General features: G+C 44.0%; 1 protein-coding gene across 1 annotated transcript in view; it reads left to right on the top strand.

Moving 5' to 3' along the window:
* Positions 1-881: 881 nt before the first annotated feature.
* The window catches only part of LOC128843758 (uncharacterized), a 31,584-nt gene continuing 11,808 nt past the window's right edge, over positions 882-20,657 (top strand). The window contains exons 1-2 of the mRNA XM_054040865.1: positions 882-920; positions 1,982-2,400. Coding sequence (XP_053896840.1) covers positions 905-920; positions 1,982-2,400 — 435 coding nt within the window. The 5' untranslated portion in view covers positions 882-904. The remainder of the gene's footprint in view (positions 921-1,981; positions 2,401-20,657) is intronic.

The raw sequence follows: 20,657 nt of genomic DNA, 5'->3' as shown, positions 1-20,657 counted from the left end.
TCTTAGGCCTGGTCTACACTACGACTTTAATTCGGATTTAGCAGCGTTAATTCGAATTAACCCTGCACCCGTCCACACAACGACGCAATTTAATTCGAAATAAAGGGCTCATTAAATCGATTTCTGTACTCCACCCCGACGAGCGGAGTAGCGCCAAAATCGATTTTAGTATTTCGAATTAGGGTTAGTGTGGCTGCAATGCGATGGTATTGGCCTCCGGGAGCTATCCCACAGTGCACCATTGTGACCGCTCTGGACAGCGATCTGAACTCGGATGCACTGGCCAGGTAGGCAGGAAAAGCCCCGGGAACATTTGAATTTCATTTCCTGTTTGCCCAGCCTGGAGAGCACAGGTGACCACAGATAGCTCATCAGCACAGGTAGCCATGCAGGCCGATAATCGAAAAAGAGCACCAGCATGGAGCGTACGGGAGGTACTGGATCTGATCGCTATATGGGGAGAGGATTCAGTGCTAGCAGAACTTCGTTCTAAAAGACGAAATGTAAAAACTTTTGAAAAAATCTCCAAGGGCATGATGGAGAGAGGCCACAATAGGGACTCAGATCAGTGCCGCGTGAAAGTCAAGGAGCTCAGACAAGCCTATCAAAAAACAAAGGAGGCAAACGGTCACTCCGGGTCAGAGCTGCGGACATGCCGCTTCTACGCCGAGCTGCATGCAATTCTAGGGGGGGCTGCCACCACTACCCCACCTGTGACCGTGGATTCTGGGTCGGGGATAGTCTCATCAGCTACACCTGAGGATTCTGCGGACGGGGAAGAGGAGGAGGAGGAGGAGGACGAGCTTGCAGAGAGCACCCAGCACTCCTTCTCCCCAACAGCCAGGATCTTTTTCTCAGCCTGACTGAAGTACCCTCCCAAGCCAGTATCCAAGACCATGACCCCATGGAAGGGACCTCAGGTGAGTTTACCTTTTAAAATATAAAACTTGTTTTAAAAGCAAGCATTTTTAATGATTACTTTGCCCTGAGGACTTGGGATGCATTCGCGGCCAGTACAGCTACTGGAAAAGTCTGTTAACGTGTCTGGGGATGGAGCAGAAATCCTCCAGGGACATCTCCATGAAGCTCTCCTGGAGGTACTCCAAAAGCCTTGCCACAAGGTTTCTGGGCAGTGCAGCCTTATTCCGTCCTCCATGGTAGGACACTTGACCACGCCATGCCTGCAGCAAGTAATCTGGTATCATTGCCTGACAAAGCCTGGCAGCGTATGGTCCCGGTGTTTGCTGGCATTCAAGCAACATCTGTTCTTTATCTTGCTGTGTGATCCTCAGGAGAGTGATATCACTCATGGTAACCTGGTTGAAATATGGGAACTTAATTAAGGGGACAGAGGTGGCCGTTCCTACTGGGCTGTTTGCCTGTGGCTGAAAAGAAATCCTTCCCTGCAGTTAGCCAAGCGCGGGGGGGGGGGTAATTGGCCCTGAGCTTTTCGCGTTTGGCTAGCAGGGATCTTCCCTGATACCAGCCATACGGTGGGGGGAGGGGTACAGCGATCATCCCAGAGAATTCATGGCCGGAGGGGGGAGCGGGGGGGGTTAGTTTGGTTTCTGCAGGGATCTTCCCTGATACCTGCCACGCGGTGGGGGGAGGGATAAAGCTATCATCCCAGAAAATTGGATGGGGGGGGGTTAGTTTGTTTTCTGCTGCTGAAGGTTAACAGGAAAACCACAGCAGTCAACGGGCTTTGCTTGGTATGTGGGAAAGGGGGGCGCAGAAGCCGAAAGACAATGGCTTACCATGGCTGCATGCAAGCTGAATTCTATTGCCCGGACCTGCGTCTGTGATCTCTAACACCAAAGCCACAGGCACTCAATATTAAGATGGAAATTGCGACCTTGTACTGAAGTCACATGTGCTATGTAATGTGAATAGTGTTTTTCACCAAGAAAGAGTATAAGCATTGTTCTGTAAAATGTATAATTTTAAAAACTTCTCTCCTTTTTCTCAACCCTCCCTCCAGCAGCTGCAAATTTATCAAGCCTCCCTCCTCCGTCACGAAGGCTATCTCAGATAAGGCGGCGTAGAAAGAGGACAAGAGATGACATGTTCACTGAAATAATGGAATGCACCCAAAATCAAAGAGCTCATTTGAATGAGTGGAAGGACACTGTAACTAAATTTAGGAAAGATGCCAGTGAACGCGAGGTCCTGAGGGACGCTCGAGATGAGAGGTGGCAGGCTGCAACGCTGGGGCTGCTGCGTGAGCAAACGGACATGCTCCGGCGTCTGGTGGAGCTTCAGGAATGGCAGCAGGATGACAGAGTGCCGCTACAGCCCCTGTATAACCTCCCTCCCCCCTCACCATGTTTCATATCCTCCTCACCCAGACGTGTAAGAACGCGGGGGGGTAGGCTACGTGCACCTTCCCACTCCACCCCAGTGGACAGCCCAACCAAAAGGCTGTCAATTTGTTCAGTGGCCTTTTACTTCCCTCCTATCCTCCTCCCAAACCTCACCCAGATTACCTTGTTGGTTCTCTCCCTATGTTTATAATCAGTTAATAAAGAATACATGATTTTTAAATGATATTGACTTTATTTCCTTTGAAAGAAAGCTGGGGGAACGGGGAGGGTGGGTTCCTTACAGAGAATGAATGAGTCAATAAAGGGGGCGGGTTTTCATGAAGGAGAAACAAACAGAAATTTCACATTGTAGCCTGGCCAGTCATGAAACTGTTTTTCAAAGCCTCTCTGATGCACAGCGCTTCCTGGTGTGCTCTTCTAATCGCCCTGGTGTCTCGCTGTGCGTACTCAGCAGCCAGGCGATTTGCCTCAGCCTCCCACCCCGCCATAAAGGTCTCCCCCTTACTTTCACAGAGATTGTGGAGCACACAGCAAGCAGAAATAACAATGGGGAGATTTCTTTGGCGGAGGTCAGAGCGAGTCAATAGCGATCTCCAGCGACCTTTTAAATGGCCAAATGCACATTCTACCACCATTCTGCACTTGCTCAGCCTGTAGTTAAACAGCTCCTGACTCCTGTCCAGGCTGCCTGTGTATGGCTTCATGAGCCATGGCATTAAGGGGTAGGCTGGGTCCCCAAGAATAACTATTGGCATTTCAACATCCCCAATGGTTATTTTCTGGCCCGGGAAGTAAGTCCCTTGCTGCAGCCCTTTAAACAGAATAGTGTTCCTGAAGACGCGAGCATCATGAACCCTTCCCGGCCAGCCCGCGTTGATGTTGGTGAAACGTCCCTTGTGATCCACAAGTGCTTGCAGCACCATTGAAAAGTACCCCTTGCGGTTTATGTACTGGGTACCCTGGTGCTCCGGTGCCAAGATAGGGATGTGGGTTCCATCTATCGCCCCACTACAGTTAGGGAATCCCATTGCAGCAAAGCCATCCACTATGACTTGCACATCTCACAGAGTCACTAGCTTTCGTAGCAGCACCTCAGTGATTGCTTTGGCTACTTGCATCACAGCAGCCCCCACAGTAGATTTGCCCACTCCAAATTGATTCCCGACTGACCAGTAGCTGTCTGGCGTTGCAAGCTTCCACAGGGCTATCGCCACTCGCTTCTCAACTGTGAGGGCTGCTCTCATCTTCGTATTCTGGCGCTTCAGGGCAGGGGAAAGCAAGTCACAAAGTTCCAAGAAAGTGCCCTTACGCATGTGAAAGTTTCGCAGCCACTGGGAATTGTCCCACACCTGCAACACTATGCGGTCCCACCAGTCTGTGCTTGTTTCCCGGGCCCAGAATCGGCGTTCCACGGCTATAACCTGTCCCATTAACAGCATGATCTCCAAAGCACCAGGTACCGCGGTTCGATAGAATTCCATGTCCATATCCTCATCACTCTCCTCGCTGCGCTGCCGTAGCCTGCTCCTCGCCACCTGGTTTTCCAGGTTCTTGTTCAGCATAAACTGCACAATAAGGCGCGAGGTATTTACAATGTTCATGACTGCTGTCTTGAGCTGAGCGGGCTCCATGCTTGCCATGGTATGGCGTCTGCACTGTTCACCCAGGAAAAAGGCGCGAAACGCCGTTGTTTGCCGTTGCTTCCTGGAGAGGGGGGAGGATATACCCAGAACCACCCGTGACAATGTTTTTAGCCCCATCAGGCATTGCGATCTCAACCCAGAATTCCAATGGGCGGAGGAGACTGCGGGAACTATGGGATAGCTATGGGAAAGCTACCCACAGTGCAACGCTCCGGAAATCGACACTAGCCCTGGTACATGGACGCACACCGCCGAATTAATGTGCTTAGTGTGGTTGCATACAATCGAATTTATACAACCTGTTTTCCAAATTCGAATTATATAAATTTGGATTAATCCCGTAGTGTAGACATACCCTTAAAGTAGGTAAAAATACATTCCCGTGCTCTTCTCTTCTCCCTTCAGGGATGTTCTGAGACAGCTGCAGGGATGTGGTCTTCTCAGCGCCCAGCGTAGCACAATGACAGGTCACAATGCAGCATCATAATGAGTTGCTGCTGCATCACAACATTGTGTTTGAAATGTGTTTATCAATTCAGTTCATCAGAGAAAGAGATAATAGTAAATTCAGTTCATTAAATTTGAATGGTTGGTTCAAGTGGATTAGGATGTACTTTGTCTCTTTGCTCCATGCTGTTTCTTGGCGATTTGCCACTGTCGGACACAGATGACCAAAGATAACAAGAACACTGAACTGAATCTTCAGCTGTGCCCAGTAAGTGTTGGGTATCATTGACTGTGAGGGAGGAATGGGAACCACAAAGGATCCTTAAAAGGGCTGTATACTAAGCTTGCAAATGAGAAACGTAAATGAATTCTTTGCATCGGTCTTCACCGCAGAGGAGATTCCCACAGTTGAGCCCTTTTTTTAGGTGACAAATCTGAAGAACTGTCCCAGATTGAGGTGTCAATAGAGGAGTGTAATAGAGTCGTTGGAGGGCCAGTTGGTGTAGTGGATGGTGCACCCAGTTTTCAACCTCACCTTCCAGTGGGAAGGCCTTCTAGTCCAATTCCTAACCCTTGTGTGGGGCTTAGCTTCACCTCAGGGTTTGCAATGTCCTTGTCCTCTCCTTACTACATGGGGAGTGGGGTGGAATGAGACTTATGCACCTCCTGCAGCAAGGGAAGTTGAAGGGCCCAGGCTCCCCTTCAATCTCCACCAGGCTCTGACCCAGGGTCCTATGATAGCCAACAGTGTACGGCACCCTGGAGTGCCCTCAGAGTTGCCTCCCTGGGTCACTTCCTACAATCTGTCTCACCCCATGGCTCCAAGTTCAATATGAGATAACAAGAGAAAAGAAAAGACAACTAACCCTTCAGCCTCAACTGGACTCACCAGGCAGTCTTATTCCTCACAGGGAGGCTTCTTCGATACCCTTGTTCAGGAGCTCTTACGGTTGGTTTGTTTTCCTCCCCAGCCTCCCCCTTCTGAACTGAGTTGCTCCCTTTTAAACTCCAGTAGGAGCATGCTCTTCAGGTCTGGAGGGGTGGGACTACCTGGGTGCAGTATTGTCCGTTAACTTCTTTGGGTCCAGTGTGGGGTTTGTACACACCATCACAAGGAGAAGTTGGCACTGATAAATTAAACAGTAATAAATCACCAGAACCAGACTATATGCACCAGAGTTCTGAAGGAACTCAGCTATGAAATTGCAGAACTACTCATTGTGGTAAGTAACTTATTGCTTAAATCAACCTCTGTACCAGATGACTGGAGAATAGCTAATGTCATGCCAATTTTTTTAAGAAGGGTCCAGAGGCGATCCTGGCAATTATAGGTCAGTAAAGCTAACTTCAGTACCGGGCAAATTGACTGAAATTATAGAAAAGAACAGAATTATCAGACATATAGATAAATATGATTTCTGGGGGAGAGTCAACATGGCTTTTGTAAGGGGAAATCATGCCTCACCAATCCATTAGAAATCTTTGAAGGAATAAACAAGCATGTGGACAAGGGTGATCCAGTGGAAAGACCTTCGACAAAGTCCCACACGAAAGACTCTTAAGCAAAATAAGCAGTGATGAGATAAGAGGGAAATTCCTCTCATGGACCCCTAACTGGCTAAAAGATAGAAACAAAGGGTAGGAATAAACGGTCAGTTTTCACAGTGGAGAGAGGTAAGTAGCTGGGTTCCTCAGAGATCTGTACTGGAACCAGGGCTGTTCAACATATTGATAAATGATGTGGAAAAGAGGGTAAACAGTGAAGTGGCAAAGGCTGCAGATGATACAAAATTACTCAAAATAGTTAAGTCCAAAGCTGACTGTGAAGAGTTACAAAGGGATCTCACAAACTGGAGGACCGGGCAACAAAATGGCAGATGAAATTCAATGTTGACAAGTGCAAAGTAATGGAAAAAAATCCCAACTATACATACAAAATTAGGAGGTCTAAATTAGCTGTTACCACTCAAGAAAGATCTTTAAGTCATCATGGATAGTTCTCTGAAAACATCCACTCAAGGTGCAGTGGCAGTGAAAAAAGCTAACAATGTTAGGAATCATTACGAAAGGGACAGATAAGAAGACAGAAAAATATCAAAACACCATTATATAAATCCATGATATGCCCACACCTTGACTACTGCATGCAGTTCTGGTCACCCCATCTCAAACAAGATATATTAGAATTGGAAAAAGTATAGAGAAGAGCAATAAAATGATTAGGGATATGGAACAACTTCCATATGAAGAGCGATTAAAAAGACTGGGACTGTTCAGCTTAGAAAATAGACAACTAAAGGGGGATATGATAGAGGTATATAAAATCATGAATGGTATGGAGAAAGTGAATAAGGAAATGTTATTTACCCCTTCACATAACACAAGAACCAAGGGTCACCCAATTAAATTAATAGGCAGTAGGTTTAAAACAAACATAAGGACGTATTTCTTCATACAACACATAGTCAACCTGTGGAGCTCATTGCCAGGGATGCTGTGATGGCTAAAACCATAACTGGTTTTAAAAAGGAATTAGATAGGTTCATGGAGGATAGGCCCACCAATAGCTATTAGCCAAGATGGTCAGCGATGCAACTCCATATTCTCGGTGTCCCTAAACCTCTGATTGCCAGAAGCTGGGACTTGATGACAGGGGATGGATCACTCAATAATTGCCTTGTTTTGTTCATTCCCTCTGAAACACCTGGCACAGTCCACTGTCCGAAGACAGGATACTGGGCTAGACAGACCATTGGACATTCTTATGTAACAACCTGCTAGGGGCCATCACCCAACAACTACACCCTATGTTGGGGGAAGAGACCAGCAGAAGGTGGGATAGGGCTAGCTACTCTGACTCCATGCCAGCCACAGAATTTCCCTATGCTGGAGAATTCCTGAGCTGCCCACTGAGAACAGCTTGAAGTGCTCTTTGTGCCATCAGAGCAGTGCAAAGGGAACTTGGCTTGGCCAGAGCGTGGCCTATTGTATCAGGATTATAATGTATCACATATTCTGAGGGATAATGGTAAACTATTCTGCAATGACATTTTCACAGCTCTGCAGTTTGATTTCCCTTCTTCCTTGTTTACTGCCTCAAAAACCTGTAAGGGAGAGGTGAAAGCCCAGCCAATGGAAATACAGAATATTAAAGAGGTTGAAGTATATGATTATAAGTCCATTAAATGCTTATAGTTTTTCTACTGACTGCCCTGGAGATAAAAAATATGGTAGTCTTGTTCTCATGACAACAAGGAGAAAACGAGACAAAAGGAATCTGTTCTTGTAGCAAAGATTCTAATGGAAACAAAGTGTTGCACATTTAAGTCTTTCCTGTTGCAATATGCAGAACACACCTCTAGAGAGCTTTTAATTAGGAACTCAGAGCAAGAGTGTTAAACAGTCCCTTGTGACAATTCAGGTGACTGACCTTCATGCTGGTTACACACCACATTTTGTTATCTCCAGTCTGTCACAGGATACCTGTGAGTCAGACTTTTCTCAGTAGTTGACAAGGCTCGAACACCTGCTTTCATCTGATGGAGTGGATAATGTGTTCTTATCTCTGACTCTTAGATCGGTTTTTTATTTTTTATTTCGGAGGTGGTACAAAGCAGCTTTTTGAGTCTTGGAGTTCAAAAGGCATTCTATATAGCTGAGTGACTGAGGTTTGAAGAAGCACAGACCTGCAGAAAGTGCTCAGTGCAAGGGCAGAGAGTGCCCTGGTCTGTATTTTTATTATTATTATTAAATCTCTCGCATTGGAAAGGACCTTGAAGTGAATTATCTCAATTACTTCTTTAAGATACAATCCTAGAGATCCCATCAGTTAGAAATGGGAAAGTCGGTTGATTAAAATGAGAACTGCCACCCATCCTGCAAACTGAACTGAAATGGAGAATGTTGAAGTTTGGAAGAGTTCTGTTCAGATCTCAGTCACTTATCTTTGGCAATAAGAAGGAAGTATATCAGGAACAAAAGCAATCCTAATAAGAGTATGGACCCATCACAAACTAGAGATGGTAAAATTGTTTGATGCAGTTTAGGCAGAAGTGTTCAATAAAGATTTACTTGATACAGAGAAAGAAACATGATCATATATTCATATCACCAGAGGATGATTAACTGCTTTCCTGTCCATTAGTAATTAAGGAGGATGTTAAACAGCATCTACTAGGGATGCTTTCTATCAAAAAACTGAGCACCTAAAAATGAATTATTTCAGCTAAACACAAATATTTTGATGTGGCCATGCTGCTGAAGGATCGCAGGCTCCCATTCTTCTCTATGGACAGAACTCCTGGTCAGACTACATGTCCCATGGTACACAGCCTTCCCTCTGCAAGATGGGATAAAGGGGTGCATCCTGGGTGATAAAGTCCAGCATTGGAGACAGGCCTTTAGATGAAAATGGGAGCATGAGGCACCTGAACTACAACTCCCATGATGAACTGCATATGAAATATTTCAATATGCAAATTCTGGAAACAAACAACATTCCATAAAAAACATTTTTTCCCAGCTCTACCACAGTGCCTTCCTCCTGAAGAGTGCTGTGAGTTGAGAAGAATGGTGCAGATAAGGGAGAGAGGAATGGAGCTCCCACAAAGAATATTCTGGTTGGGGGAAGATGGCCAAGTTGGGACTTGAGAAGCCTCCTCATAGAAAAAGTGGGAGATGGAAGAAGGTGATTCTTAAGAAGCTCAGGGTAATTTGGACAGGGCGTAGGGCTTGTCTACATGGCAAGTAAGTGCCCAGCAAGTGAGGGTGTGACTCTATAGCACACCAGCTCGCTACGCACCAACTCACCTTGAGGACCCTGCTACAGTGCACTAAAAGTTTCCCACCCTATGACAAAGCACACTATGGAGCTGTAGCAGGGTCTGCACAGTCAGTCAGAGCACGGCAAGCTACTGTGCAATAGGTTCATACACTGGCTTGCTGCACTAGAATTCGTCATGTAGAAACAAGCCTCAGATAAGTATCTGAACCTTGGGGCGCACAAACAAACAGAACAAAACTTCTTAATCTTTTATTTATTACCCATCTTCTAGATTTGTGGTCATTAAAACTGCCATTAACCTTTAGGCTCTAGTATATATTTCCCCCCCCAGTAACACACAAACATTTAATTGGGCAAATGTCTTATGTTCTTATGTCTACACAAAAGATGTGACTCATCACAAATATGTCTCCCTAGTCATTCTGTTCACATTCTCCTCATTAAGCCAACTGCCCAGGGCAAGCCTGGGAAATTGCCCATGCCCTGTGGATAAATAAATCTGGGTCTTGTAGGTCCTGCCCTACCATTTAAACAAGGGAGATATTAGCTCACGTGTCTCTGCTGGACATAACAGCTACAGTATCAGACAAGGAGAGAGATGGTTTCCTAAGATATCCAGGACCCAAACCAGATAGGGATTCAGAGATACAAATCCGCTACCTTTAAACATTCTCAAGAAATCAACTGAAAGCCATTGTAAACCTTAATATAATGTTTCCAGAAAAGTACCTCTTCAGCTTAATAAATGGCCAGTCCCATTCTGCACCAGCTGAAGGTGAATGGTCTTTAGCTGTAGCCCCATGCAGAGCACTAGCAAGCCCTTTATGTATAATTTGCATTATATTTCTGTATTGTACTCTCACTCTCATAGCCACACTAGCACATGCTATATTTATAGTATACAAAACTAAAGACTGGCTGGTGCCTCCAAACTTGAACTCTCCAGCCCCATGTGCCCCTTTTCTCCCACCCATCTGCCCCTCAATGTTATTTTAAATGTGTAATCATTAAACCACACATTCTAGTCACATTTCTTTGCTATGTATCCAGAATATGTTTGGGCCACCGGAGCCTGAGTACTTTGGAATTGCATGGTGTTGGTGGCTTGTCTATACAGCCCTGCAGCGTGAACTTCACGGGTGTGAACTGCAGCACACATTAAAGTGTGGCACTGTAACTGCCCTGCGTAGACCCTGCTAGTGCAAACTAAAAGGTACCTATCTTGCATTAAATCCTTTTTAAAACAGCAATGTGAACTAGCTATTAGTCACAAAGGTATTTCCTTGAACCCACACAATTCTACAGCCTGAATGCAAAAACCACATTTGCATAAATTAATGTGTCATATTTAAGGTTACGTGGTTAAAACTAGCACTGAGTGGGAACCTGCTTTCCTCTCCTGGGAATATTTTAAAGATTTTGAAAGTTTTCCCATCCCAAATTGGGACAAAAACTCAAAATCTTAAATATTTTCACAAACCAGCAATCCAAAAGATTTTTCAGTTCAGGTAAATTGAAATGTTTTGTTTAGATTTCAACCTTTGTTTGTTTGTTTGACTAAAATGAGCATAAATTTCAAAACAAAAACTCACTTCGAAGCAAAAAACACAATTTTGTTTTGAACTTATCAAAATGGGACGTCAACAATTTCAAATTGTTTCCAAGATTTTTTTGAATGAGAAATTCCTCTCACCCGACCCTGTCCTATGAACAGTTTCAGTGAAAAAAATGTTTCACTGAAAAATTCCAGACAAGTTCTAGTTAAAATTGTAACTAATGGCAAGACAGGAAACAACTTCAGACACACACAGTTTCAGTGGGCCTATGTGGGGATTACTATTCAGTGTGAGTCAAGGGGACAGAATCAGGGCAATTTGTCACACTACATCATGCAGTCATGATTTCAGTGAGTAGTCTTCTTGTCATGTTCTCTTCGGGGGGGAGGGCAGATTTCTTAGGCAAATCTCGGGATGGGCCATGATGGTACAATCTATAATTAGCACAGGAAACAATATTATGTGGTTATGAAAGTATGTGGGGAAATGCCATCCACAGGTAATATTGAATGTGTCCCTACTGTAGATATATTATAACCTGAACATTAGCACAGAGATTGCAAGAGACATGTATTGAAGTTAGAGAGTTTCATTAAAACAGCTATGATAAAAGAAAAGAATGAACACCTTGGGCCAGATGCTCAGCTGGTGTAAATCAGTCACTCCATTGACTTCGTTGCCGATTTACACCAGTTGGGATCCAGCCCACTTATATTAGCAAGTTCAATCAGGGGTAGCTATTTTTCTAGTAAGACCTTTCATAAAAAGCACTGGAGCAAGAATGCTCTTATCTGCAAATATTCTCTTTAGAAACCTGATGTGATTATATCCTACTCTGCCTTTCGGAAAGTACAAATAGCTGAATCAAAAGAGAAATGAAAGCAAAGTTATTTCTGAAAGGAACAGTAATGTTCTCAGAGAACAGTGTGCCCAGAGCAGACTGCAGCAGGACTGTGTTATTAAGCTCTCTAATAATCCATGTCTCATTGTTAAGAACATTGGAAACACTCTCCTGCACATGAGACTTTCGACAGAGGGAGTCAGAGCTATGCAGAGAAGTCTTTTTGCTGGTGGTGGCTGTGGTCTGGAAGTTATGTACAAACTTGCGGGGGAGGAGGAAGATATGGGTGAGGGATAAATATGCCATACATTACATACAGATCTGCCCAATAAACAAGTTACAGAAAGACAAGTCTCACACAGTCATAAGACATTAGTACCTACTAGGGCCATGTTAGAAAGGATTAGCACTTGACGTGGTCAGGTAATCCATGATACGTTTAGGACACTCCTCTAACTCCCTCTCACAATTCCCTTATGCAGGGTTACGAGAGGAAACCTGAAAAGGTGAAAGAGCAAATAGAGGTTGGGGGGGAAAGGAGAAGGGGATTATTTTGGGTGCGATTTTCTAAAGAAGCCTAAAGAAGCTTGGTGACCAAGTCTCAATAAAAAGTAATAAGATTTAGACACCTAACTTACTTTTGCTCCTATAAAATATGCAGACATAATCCTCTTCTACTCTTTCCCTGTCCCATTTACCTCTGTCATCTTTGAATTCAAGCAGGAGACTGGAGGAGTCTCCCGAACAAAATGTATTGCGGCTATTCTACCAAGACCCCAATCCTGCAAGGCACATAAGCACTGGGTTAATTTTGAGCATGTGCTTTCTTCCCACTGAAGTCAATGGAACTTACGGACAAGCTTAAGTGCTTTGCTGGTTTAGGACTCAGCGAAGTGGAAACTTCGGATGCCAAAATCTGAACATTCTGTTGCATATATTCAATTAGAAACTACACATTCCTGTCTGCACTTCATTCCTTAATAGCAGCTGGGTAAGCATCCATTTTTATTAAGCAAGGGAGACATTTTCAAAGGCACAAAGGGGACTTAAGTGCCCAACTCCCATAGTCTCCTCCCAAATAACTAATAGCTCCTATTTTCAAATATACCAGGAAAACAGTGGATTTTCATAAAATCCTACATTGCTGATGAGTTTAGGAAGTATCAGATGGCAAACTGCACCTAAGTCTGTGGCCTGTCACAATAACTCCTTTTAACAGCTGCATCTCTTTGAAAAAATCCGCATTGTTCCCAACTAAGTATCCCTTTAAAACGTATGCCATTCCATCAAATAAAGCATGGTTCTAATTAATAACAGAACTGACTTAAATTTGCATGACTGGAAGATAGAGGGGTTTTATACAGATGAGTCCTATGTAATAATGGGTTTACAAAACCTTTAGAGCAGGATTTTCAGAGAGTCTTCGGCATACAAGTCTCACGGACTTTCACTTGGACTTATGCTGCCAAGAAATTTTTGAAAATTCCACCTGTATTTATACTCGTCAGTATTCCTAAGGAACACTTTGTAGCCTAGGCCAGAACAAGGCAGCTGGGTTGAAAACCTACTAGCTTCAGTATAAACAAACTGGTCTGGAATCTTAGCCAGTGTAAATTGGCATAGCACCATTGACTTTAATTGACACCAGCTAAGGATCAGGCTTTACTCATCATTGCTATCCTGACTTCAACAAAACATAACTCTATTTTCCTAAAATATCTATGGGATGACTCTCCTGTGAACTCCTGTATAAGGCACTTAGCTTTGCATATCACTTTGTGGTGTTCCCTAACAAAACCATACAACTGAGTTCTAAAATGCATCATTTCCCCTCGCCAGGATAATCTTCCTTAGGCTTTAGGCACCCTTCTCTACTCTAAGGACATTTATGCCTTTTGTTCTCCCCATTTAGTGGCTATCTAGCATTGGCCTGGCTTCTGCCCTCTCCCTTCCAGCACTGATGCTGTTGTGATACTCACATGCAGCTGGTTAAAACATTACCAGTGATGTCATAGAATTTCATAACTATTTGTGTGCTAAATTTAATGCTTGTAGAAAGTGTTGAGTTGACAAAGGGAATTAAAAACCATATTTATCAGCATTAAGGCCTAGAAGCTATCCACTGGCCCAGAATCACCAGAGCACAGTGCCCGCCAGCCAGTCCATCTCCTGCTCCAATACCAGTAGGGTTGTCAGCAGGTGACGTTGAATTTGCTACATGGGCATCCTGCCCACCAGGATTAGTCTATGCAAGTTGACAGTTTAAAGGGCTTCCTAACCCCTTTGCACCACTGTCAAGGATCTGACTGTGGAGAGGTTATAAAGTTCCTCATAATCCACAGTTACCAGGAAGGATCAGGATGTGTTGCAGGGGATATTCAATAAACAGAGACAATCATGACTACATTGGAGATCCGTGTGCAGATTCCAAGGGCAGAATCAGCCCCACTATCCTTAGTGGTACATACCTGTGCACAAGATACTAAAAGGTTTTGGCTCTGTCAGAAGGACGAGTATAGACCAGATGTAGGATTGGGAAAGAAACCTGGGACTGAATCTTTCCAAGTTTCCTTTGGCTGCTATGTCATTGACACTTCACCTGCTGCTAAACCAGTGCCTGTTTTTGTCACATGTAGTCTGTAACAGTGACAGATGAGCACCTATCATGAGTGTTTTAAGCTGTTCATTATGGAAGTCTGTCCCATCCTAGGCTGCACTGTGTCATTATAATTAGATTGTTCTTCTGCTTCATCAAGCATATTAAAAACATTGGGAGTAAGTTTTTCCATTTAATCTTTACTGAAAGTTTTATTGTGTATATAAGAGTGCACTGTGCATGTGTGTATGTATATGCAGATAGAGTATATAGTTTTTGTGGCAGAAGAGGGAAGGAGACAGTATAGCTGATGGCTGATATATGTTCTGTCATTTACCTTTGTGAATGAGGACATAGCTTTTTTCTACTCATGAGTTATCAAGTCTTTCATTAACTTACAACATACCAGTAACATAGGGCAGCAATCAGGTACCACAAACAGACAGCTTACCTATTTCCTCTGAATGTTCTTTATGACTAATGGACTGAGATGCCAAACATGAGAGAGGATAAGTGGAAACGTTTGATAACATAAGATAATAATTACTGCTAAACGTGTGGGGCCAGATTTTCAAGAGGACTCAGCACCAACACCTCCGATTATTGCCTTTGGAAAGTGTGGCCCCAAATGAGTGCAGAGCCCTTCTGAAAATTCTGGCCTTATCTAATGTTATTTGGGCGGGGCAAAGAGAGAATGAATGTTAGGTGCCTAATTGCAATTTGTGCCATTGTAGATCTTCCCTTTTATTGCTGGAACAGCACTATACACCTTTCCCTATTATTACCATTCCATGGCCTCCTCCAGTCGAAGGGCAACATTTGATTTTGATGGGACCCCCAATGCCCAATGAAGAGGATGGACATCCCTTTCGAACCAAACACCCCTTCAGGTGTCAATCAGGAAGTGTTTCTAGGTGGCATCTGCTATTCTGATCAAGCCTTAAGTTTTAGTTATGCCTTTCAGTTATGGCTCCCAGCTACAATTATGAAAGACTTATTCTATAACAGTTTACAAGTAGAGTATCACCATTGTCAGTATAAAGAAAAGAATTAACTACAGGGAAATATACAGAAGAGACATTTTATATACTACTGTCAATACCAATGTAGATCTAAACTGTACTCCAAGTAGGACTTATTCCTAAGGATTCCTTATCACTGTCTTGTTAAAAGGCAAAGCTAAAATGTTTTTGTTATTTACAGGCTTGCACATTTTCTTCACCACTAGGAGCCTACATTCCAGAGATTGGCTGCAGTAAAAATTAGTGCTGCCTATCAAGTCAAGGGCTTGTTGGAGTTACTCTTACACACACACACAAGAGAAACAAAACAGGCGACTGGATACAGAAACAAAGCCTCTCCCAAGAAGTCACAGCCTTTTCCAGGAAGCTATCACAGGCCTGCATCAGGGTGATGATGCAGAGAGGAGAAAAAATTGTGTTGGTAATGGTTTTGTTCTATTTAGGTTCTTACACTCAGCCTGTGACTGGTATCTGAGCACTTGTGGGTTTTTTGGTTTTGAGGGCATTTTTTGTGCCAGAAGAGGTATTTGAATCCATGCAGACATTTGTCTGCTGGAATTAAAGTCCAATGTCTTAACCATTTGGTGACTTAAAGGACTTCAGGACACAGCCAGCCTTTTAGCTGAGACATGCTGGAGACATGTCTAGAGCGGGATTTTCAATCTAATAATGGCCTTCTGAATGTTTCATGGCCAATCATTGGGGTGCAGCAGTCATTCAAAACCAAATGTGGGGGAATCCCACCAGACCTCTTTATGACTTCTTCAGACTACAATGGCAGCACAAGCTGGAACATCTAGGTAAAAGGGTAAACCCCATAATTTTTTTTTTTTTTAAATTAATGGAGATATCCCATCTCCTAGAACTGGAAGGGACCTTGAAAGGTCATTGAGTCCAGCCCCCTGCCTTCACTAGCAGGACCAAGTACTGATTTTGCCCCAGATCCCTAAGTAGCCCCCTCAAGGATTGAACTCACAACCCTGGGTTTAGCAGGCCAATGCTCAAACCACTGAGCTATCCCTCCCCCCCTAACTTCAGTATAGTGCACTTAATTCCACTGAAGTTGCTATTTATTCAACTTTTTCTACAAAGACATGATGAATGGGAAGAACAGGAGATGTGGTGATGGGGAGAAGGGACAAAGATTTAAAGGAAGTGCTAGGCAACTGAATGGCACTTTCACTGCCTGTAACATGAAGGGTAAAATTCACTGAAGTGCAGGGGATCCACACAAGATACTACGTGACACTTAAGCCCTCTGTGTGGAGCAGAAGGTGTGTGTAGAAGACTGGGTGAAGGGTGAAATTCACCTCAGCACAGAGGCACCTAAGAGCACAAAAGTCTCAGGCAGAGTGTTTCTATATCCTCACATACCGTGTGCGTGAGACACCTAAGAGTTATGTGTGCTTGCATATTCTGTGAGGAAAAAAAGAGGCTGTGTGGAGCAGTGGTTTGAGAGCTGACGTAGAAACAGAGATGAGAGTTCTGTCCCTGACTCTGCCAACGACCCGTTGTGCAACTTTGAGCAAGTCACATCACCTCAGTACTTCTCCCTCCCTTTGTCTTGTCTGCTTCTTTCATGATGGGTTTATGCAGCACCCTTACTACGCATCATATGCAAATGTTACTGCAGCTGAGAATATCACTGAAATGGTCATGCGGTATTCCAAAGCCCACTCTGCTTTACCCCCTACACCACAGCTATTAGAACACGGAGATACACAAGCATTTCCCAGCTGTCTTTCCCCCCTACCTGCAGTTTAGCTGAAAAATTTCAGAGGAAGGGGTGTTGAATGAGCAATGAAGAACATGCTGCTGTTCGCGCTGTTTCATTTCTAGATAGCCTGGGGATGGTCCTATCTCCAGCAGCCCATACATGAAACATCAGCTGCAAAAGCCAGTCCTTCAGAATTTCTATGAAGTTAGGCAGCTGCAGCAAGTAGAATTGAATCAGTGGAGGATTCAGGGTGATTTATATGGAAACATAAGTCTGCAAGGAATGGAAATTTGAGAGAAGTGACTGACACAACACAGCATTGACTGACTGTGAATTGTGAGAAATATGGCCTTGTGGATAAAGCACTGGACTAGGACTCAGGAGACCTGGGTTTAATTCCCAGTTCTGTCGCAGTCTTCATATATGACCTTGAGCAAGGCACTTCACCTCTCTGTGCCTCATTTCCCTGTCTATAAAATAGGTATTTCCCTTCCTCAGAGGTGTTTGTAGGGATAACTCCATTGATGTTTGAGAAACACTCCATTCCTGCATGGAGAGTGCCATGAAAGAGCCTATCAGCAAAATAAATTCAACCTGGTCACTTAGTAGACAAGATCGCCAATGTAACTTTAATATTAAACGTGACAACAAAATCAAATGAAAAATCTAAATGGCCCTGTCACACTGCACCCCATATTCTTCACAGTGGCATTATTAGGATACAATTATGGTATGATTATGATGCATTTTGTATGAGACAGGTCATGTGAGATGTCATTGGAAAAGATATGATTTGCTGAATATGATTATCTTATTTGTATGCATCTATCATTTTTGTATCTGAAGTTATGAATATTGACTATGTATCTGTATTTCAAATATAGTTACACTTGGGTGATGCCCACTAGGCAAGATGCTTCCAGTCTAGATTGTGGATGGGGAAGGGCCTATTCAGGGCAATGAATCATTAGGGAAAACAATAGGCCTTGGGAGAGGCTTATCCATCATCTGGTGAATTTTCCTGTAAACGTTCCAGACAGCCCATAAGTAATGGCTGCTATGACTCAACAAGGTATTCAAGGGCCTGTGACCAAGCCACTTGACTCTGGATGCCTTCCTGGGATGTCAGTGTTTTCCCACAAACTGTGTTTTAGGACAAAGGGTTCCTGCCATATGCTAAAGCTATATAAAGCAGGGAGTGACATCATCAGTTGTTCTTCACTCCCCACACAAGAAGACTCCTGGAAACAACTGAGCAACAAAGACTGAATGGGGGGAAGTGCTGGACCCAGGCTAAAGGGGTTTCTAGCCCGTGTATAAAACCTTGGGATTCCAAGCTGTAAAGCAATTGCAGATTGTACCTTGAGAATCTGCCAGCCTGCTTAGATCATCAGCCAGGATGAGAGTTTGCTAATTCATATCCTATCTTTCTAGTATCTTAGGCTTAGTTTGCATTTTTGTTTATTTACTAGGTAATCTGCTTTGATCTGTTTGCTATCACTTACAATCACTTACAATTTATCTTTTTTGTAATTAAGAAACTTATTTTATGTTTTAATCTAAACCAGTGAGTTTGGAGTGAAGTGCGTGGGAATCTTAGCTCAGCAGGCTGGTTGCATTTCCTCTCCACATTGAGGGGGAGGTGAACTGTATAATAAATTCATACTGGTTGGGGTTTGGACCAGGGGAGGATGGTACAGTTCTGGGGTCCTAGACTGGGAAGCCGGGGGTATCTTGGCTGTAGCCTCTTTACTGTTGGTTCATGCAGTGGCTGGCCAGAGCCTGCGTGTAACTGCAGCTGTGCGCGTCCCTGCCTGTATGAATGCTGGTGGAAGTGTAAGACTGGGAGCATGTCTGCAGCTTGTCACAGCAGCACAATGTGAGAGGGAGCCCAGGCTGATGGGTCAGAGGGCTCAGTGGTACCCCAGTTCCAGGTGGCACCCATGGGGGAACCCGTCACAGGGCCTAAATGGTTTTACAGGTTTTTTTAATCAGATTACTCCATAGTATCCAAGCACACTGTCTTCAGTGGAGTACTACCAGGGATTAATATAGTCCGTCATATTAAAACCCTTATATCAATAATGGCTTTTTGCTGGCAAAAGCAGTGTGATCTAGTAGAACACAGGACTGGGATGCTTCTCTTTCACATTCTTTTTTCTTATTTTTGTGATCAATCAGGCAAATAAGGTAACAGCCTGTATAATAAAAATATTTCTCTTACGCAGTAAGTATTCTAGTTTTTAAGCCAGAGTGGAAAGAAGCGTGTGAGCCTGGTGACTATACAGGTTACAAGAAATTAGACAGTGTGGTAGATCTTTGATCTTACTAGAACTGCATGGACAAAGCTGATGATGTCTCTTGATACCAGCATACCTCCTATCCAGAGAGGCCATCTGCATAGTTTGAAAACAGAGCCATAAAAGCCCTCCCTATGGTTCAAAATACCCAAATATTTCTCATAACTATGGATATTCTTCAAATGAGAAAGCCAAGGAGATATATTTGTTTTATGAACAACTGTCATTCCCAGTTGTTAGCACATATCTTCTGTTTTAAGCTTGATTAAAGATTTCACACTCTTGCCTGGGATCCTTGCCAGGTCAAGTTCTGAGAAAACTAAGGAATGGACTGAATAACAGATTTGCAAAAGCCAGGAGAACTTTAGGGGATGTGTCTTGTTAAGCTGATCCTCCAGACATAGCCTTGGAATGTGTTGTAGATTCATATGCTGAACACATAGTCAATAAAGTAAAGACATTGAGTTTTAGTCAAAATAGTAATGTAGTCCCCTACAGCTGCCATAAGTAAAGCAGCTGAGCTATAATTTGGGAAGTCAAGCACTCACCTTAAAAATTTATTTTGCACAACCTCTAACACCATAAGATCTTTCCAGCCCCAAGTTTCCACACTGTATAATAACTGGGCACGATGTTAGCCAGGGGCGGCTCTATGTTTTTTGCCGCCCCAAGCACGGCAGTCAGGTTGTCTTCGGCAGCATGCCTGTGGGAGGTCCGCTGGTCACGCGGATTGGGCGGCATTTCTGCGGGTGATCTGCCAGTCCCGTGCCTTAGGCGTACCCACTGCCGAAATGCCGCCGAACCCACGGGACCGGCGGACCTCCTGCAGGCATGCCGCCGAAGGCTGCCTGACTGCCGCCCTCACGGGGACTGGCATGCCGCCCCCTGCAGCGTGCCATCCCAGGCACGTGCTTGCTGTGCTGGTGCCTGAAGCCGCCCCTGATGTTAGCCCAGAGCTGGTGCAATAAAACTGCCCCCATGGACCCACGTGAAATTAAATTTACAGGTCTCCTCTTCACTTGCTCTCTATATTTATTCCATTGACCATTATATGTAAAACAAGTTCCCAAATAGGGAAAAACCTGACCGGTTCAATATAATGTCCATCAATCATCCACTTATGCAGCCTTGGTCTGTGGCCAAAGGAAATTACTTCAGTTTTCTGATCATTTAGAGTCAGGCACTCCTGCTGACTAAGAGAGCTAAAATCCTTTAACATATGCTTCAAGCCCTGAGGAGTTTGGGACAGCAAAACCAAGTCTTCTGTGAAAAGAAGAACCAACACAAATCGGTACAAAATTTTGGGAGGGAAATACTGTACCCCTTCTATAACCCCGTCACCACCACCTCATTAATATAAAAGTTAAAAAGGAATGGGGCCAATAAACAACCCTGAGGGACACCTTGTGATGGAAATGGAGTCAGTTG

The sequence above is a fragment of the Malaclemys terrapin genome, chromosome 9 (assembly GCF_027887155.1).
Source record: "Malaclemys terrapin pileata isolate rMalTer1 chromosome 9, rMalTer1.hap1, whole genome shotgun sequence".
Lineage (NCBI taxonomy): Eukaryota > Metazoa > Chordata > Testudines > Emydidae > Malaclemys > Malaclemys terrapin.
This window is presented reverse-complemented; position numbering and strand designations above follow the sequence as displayed.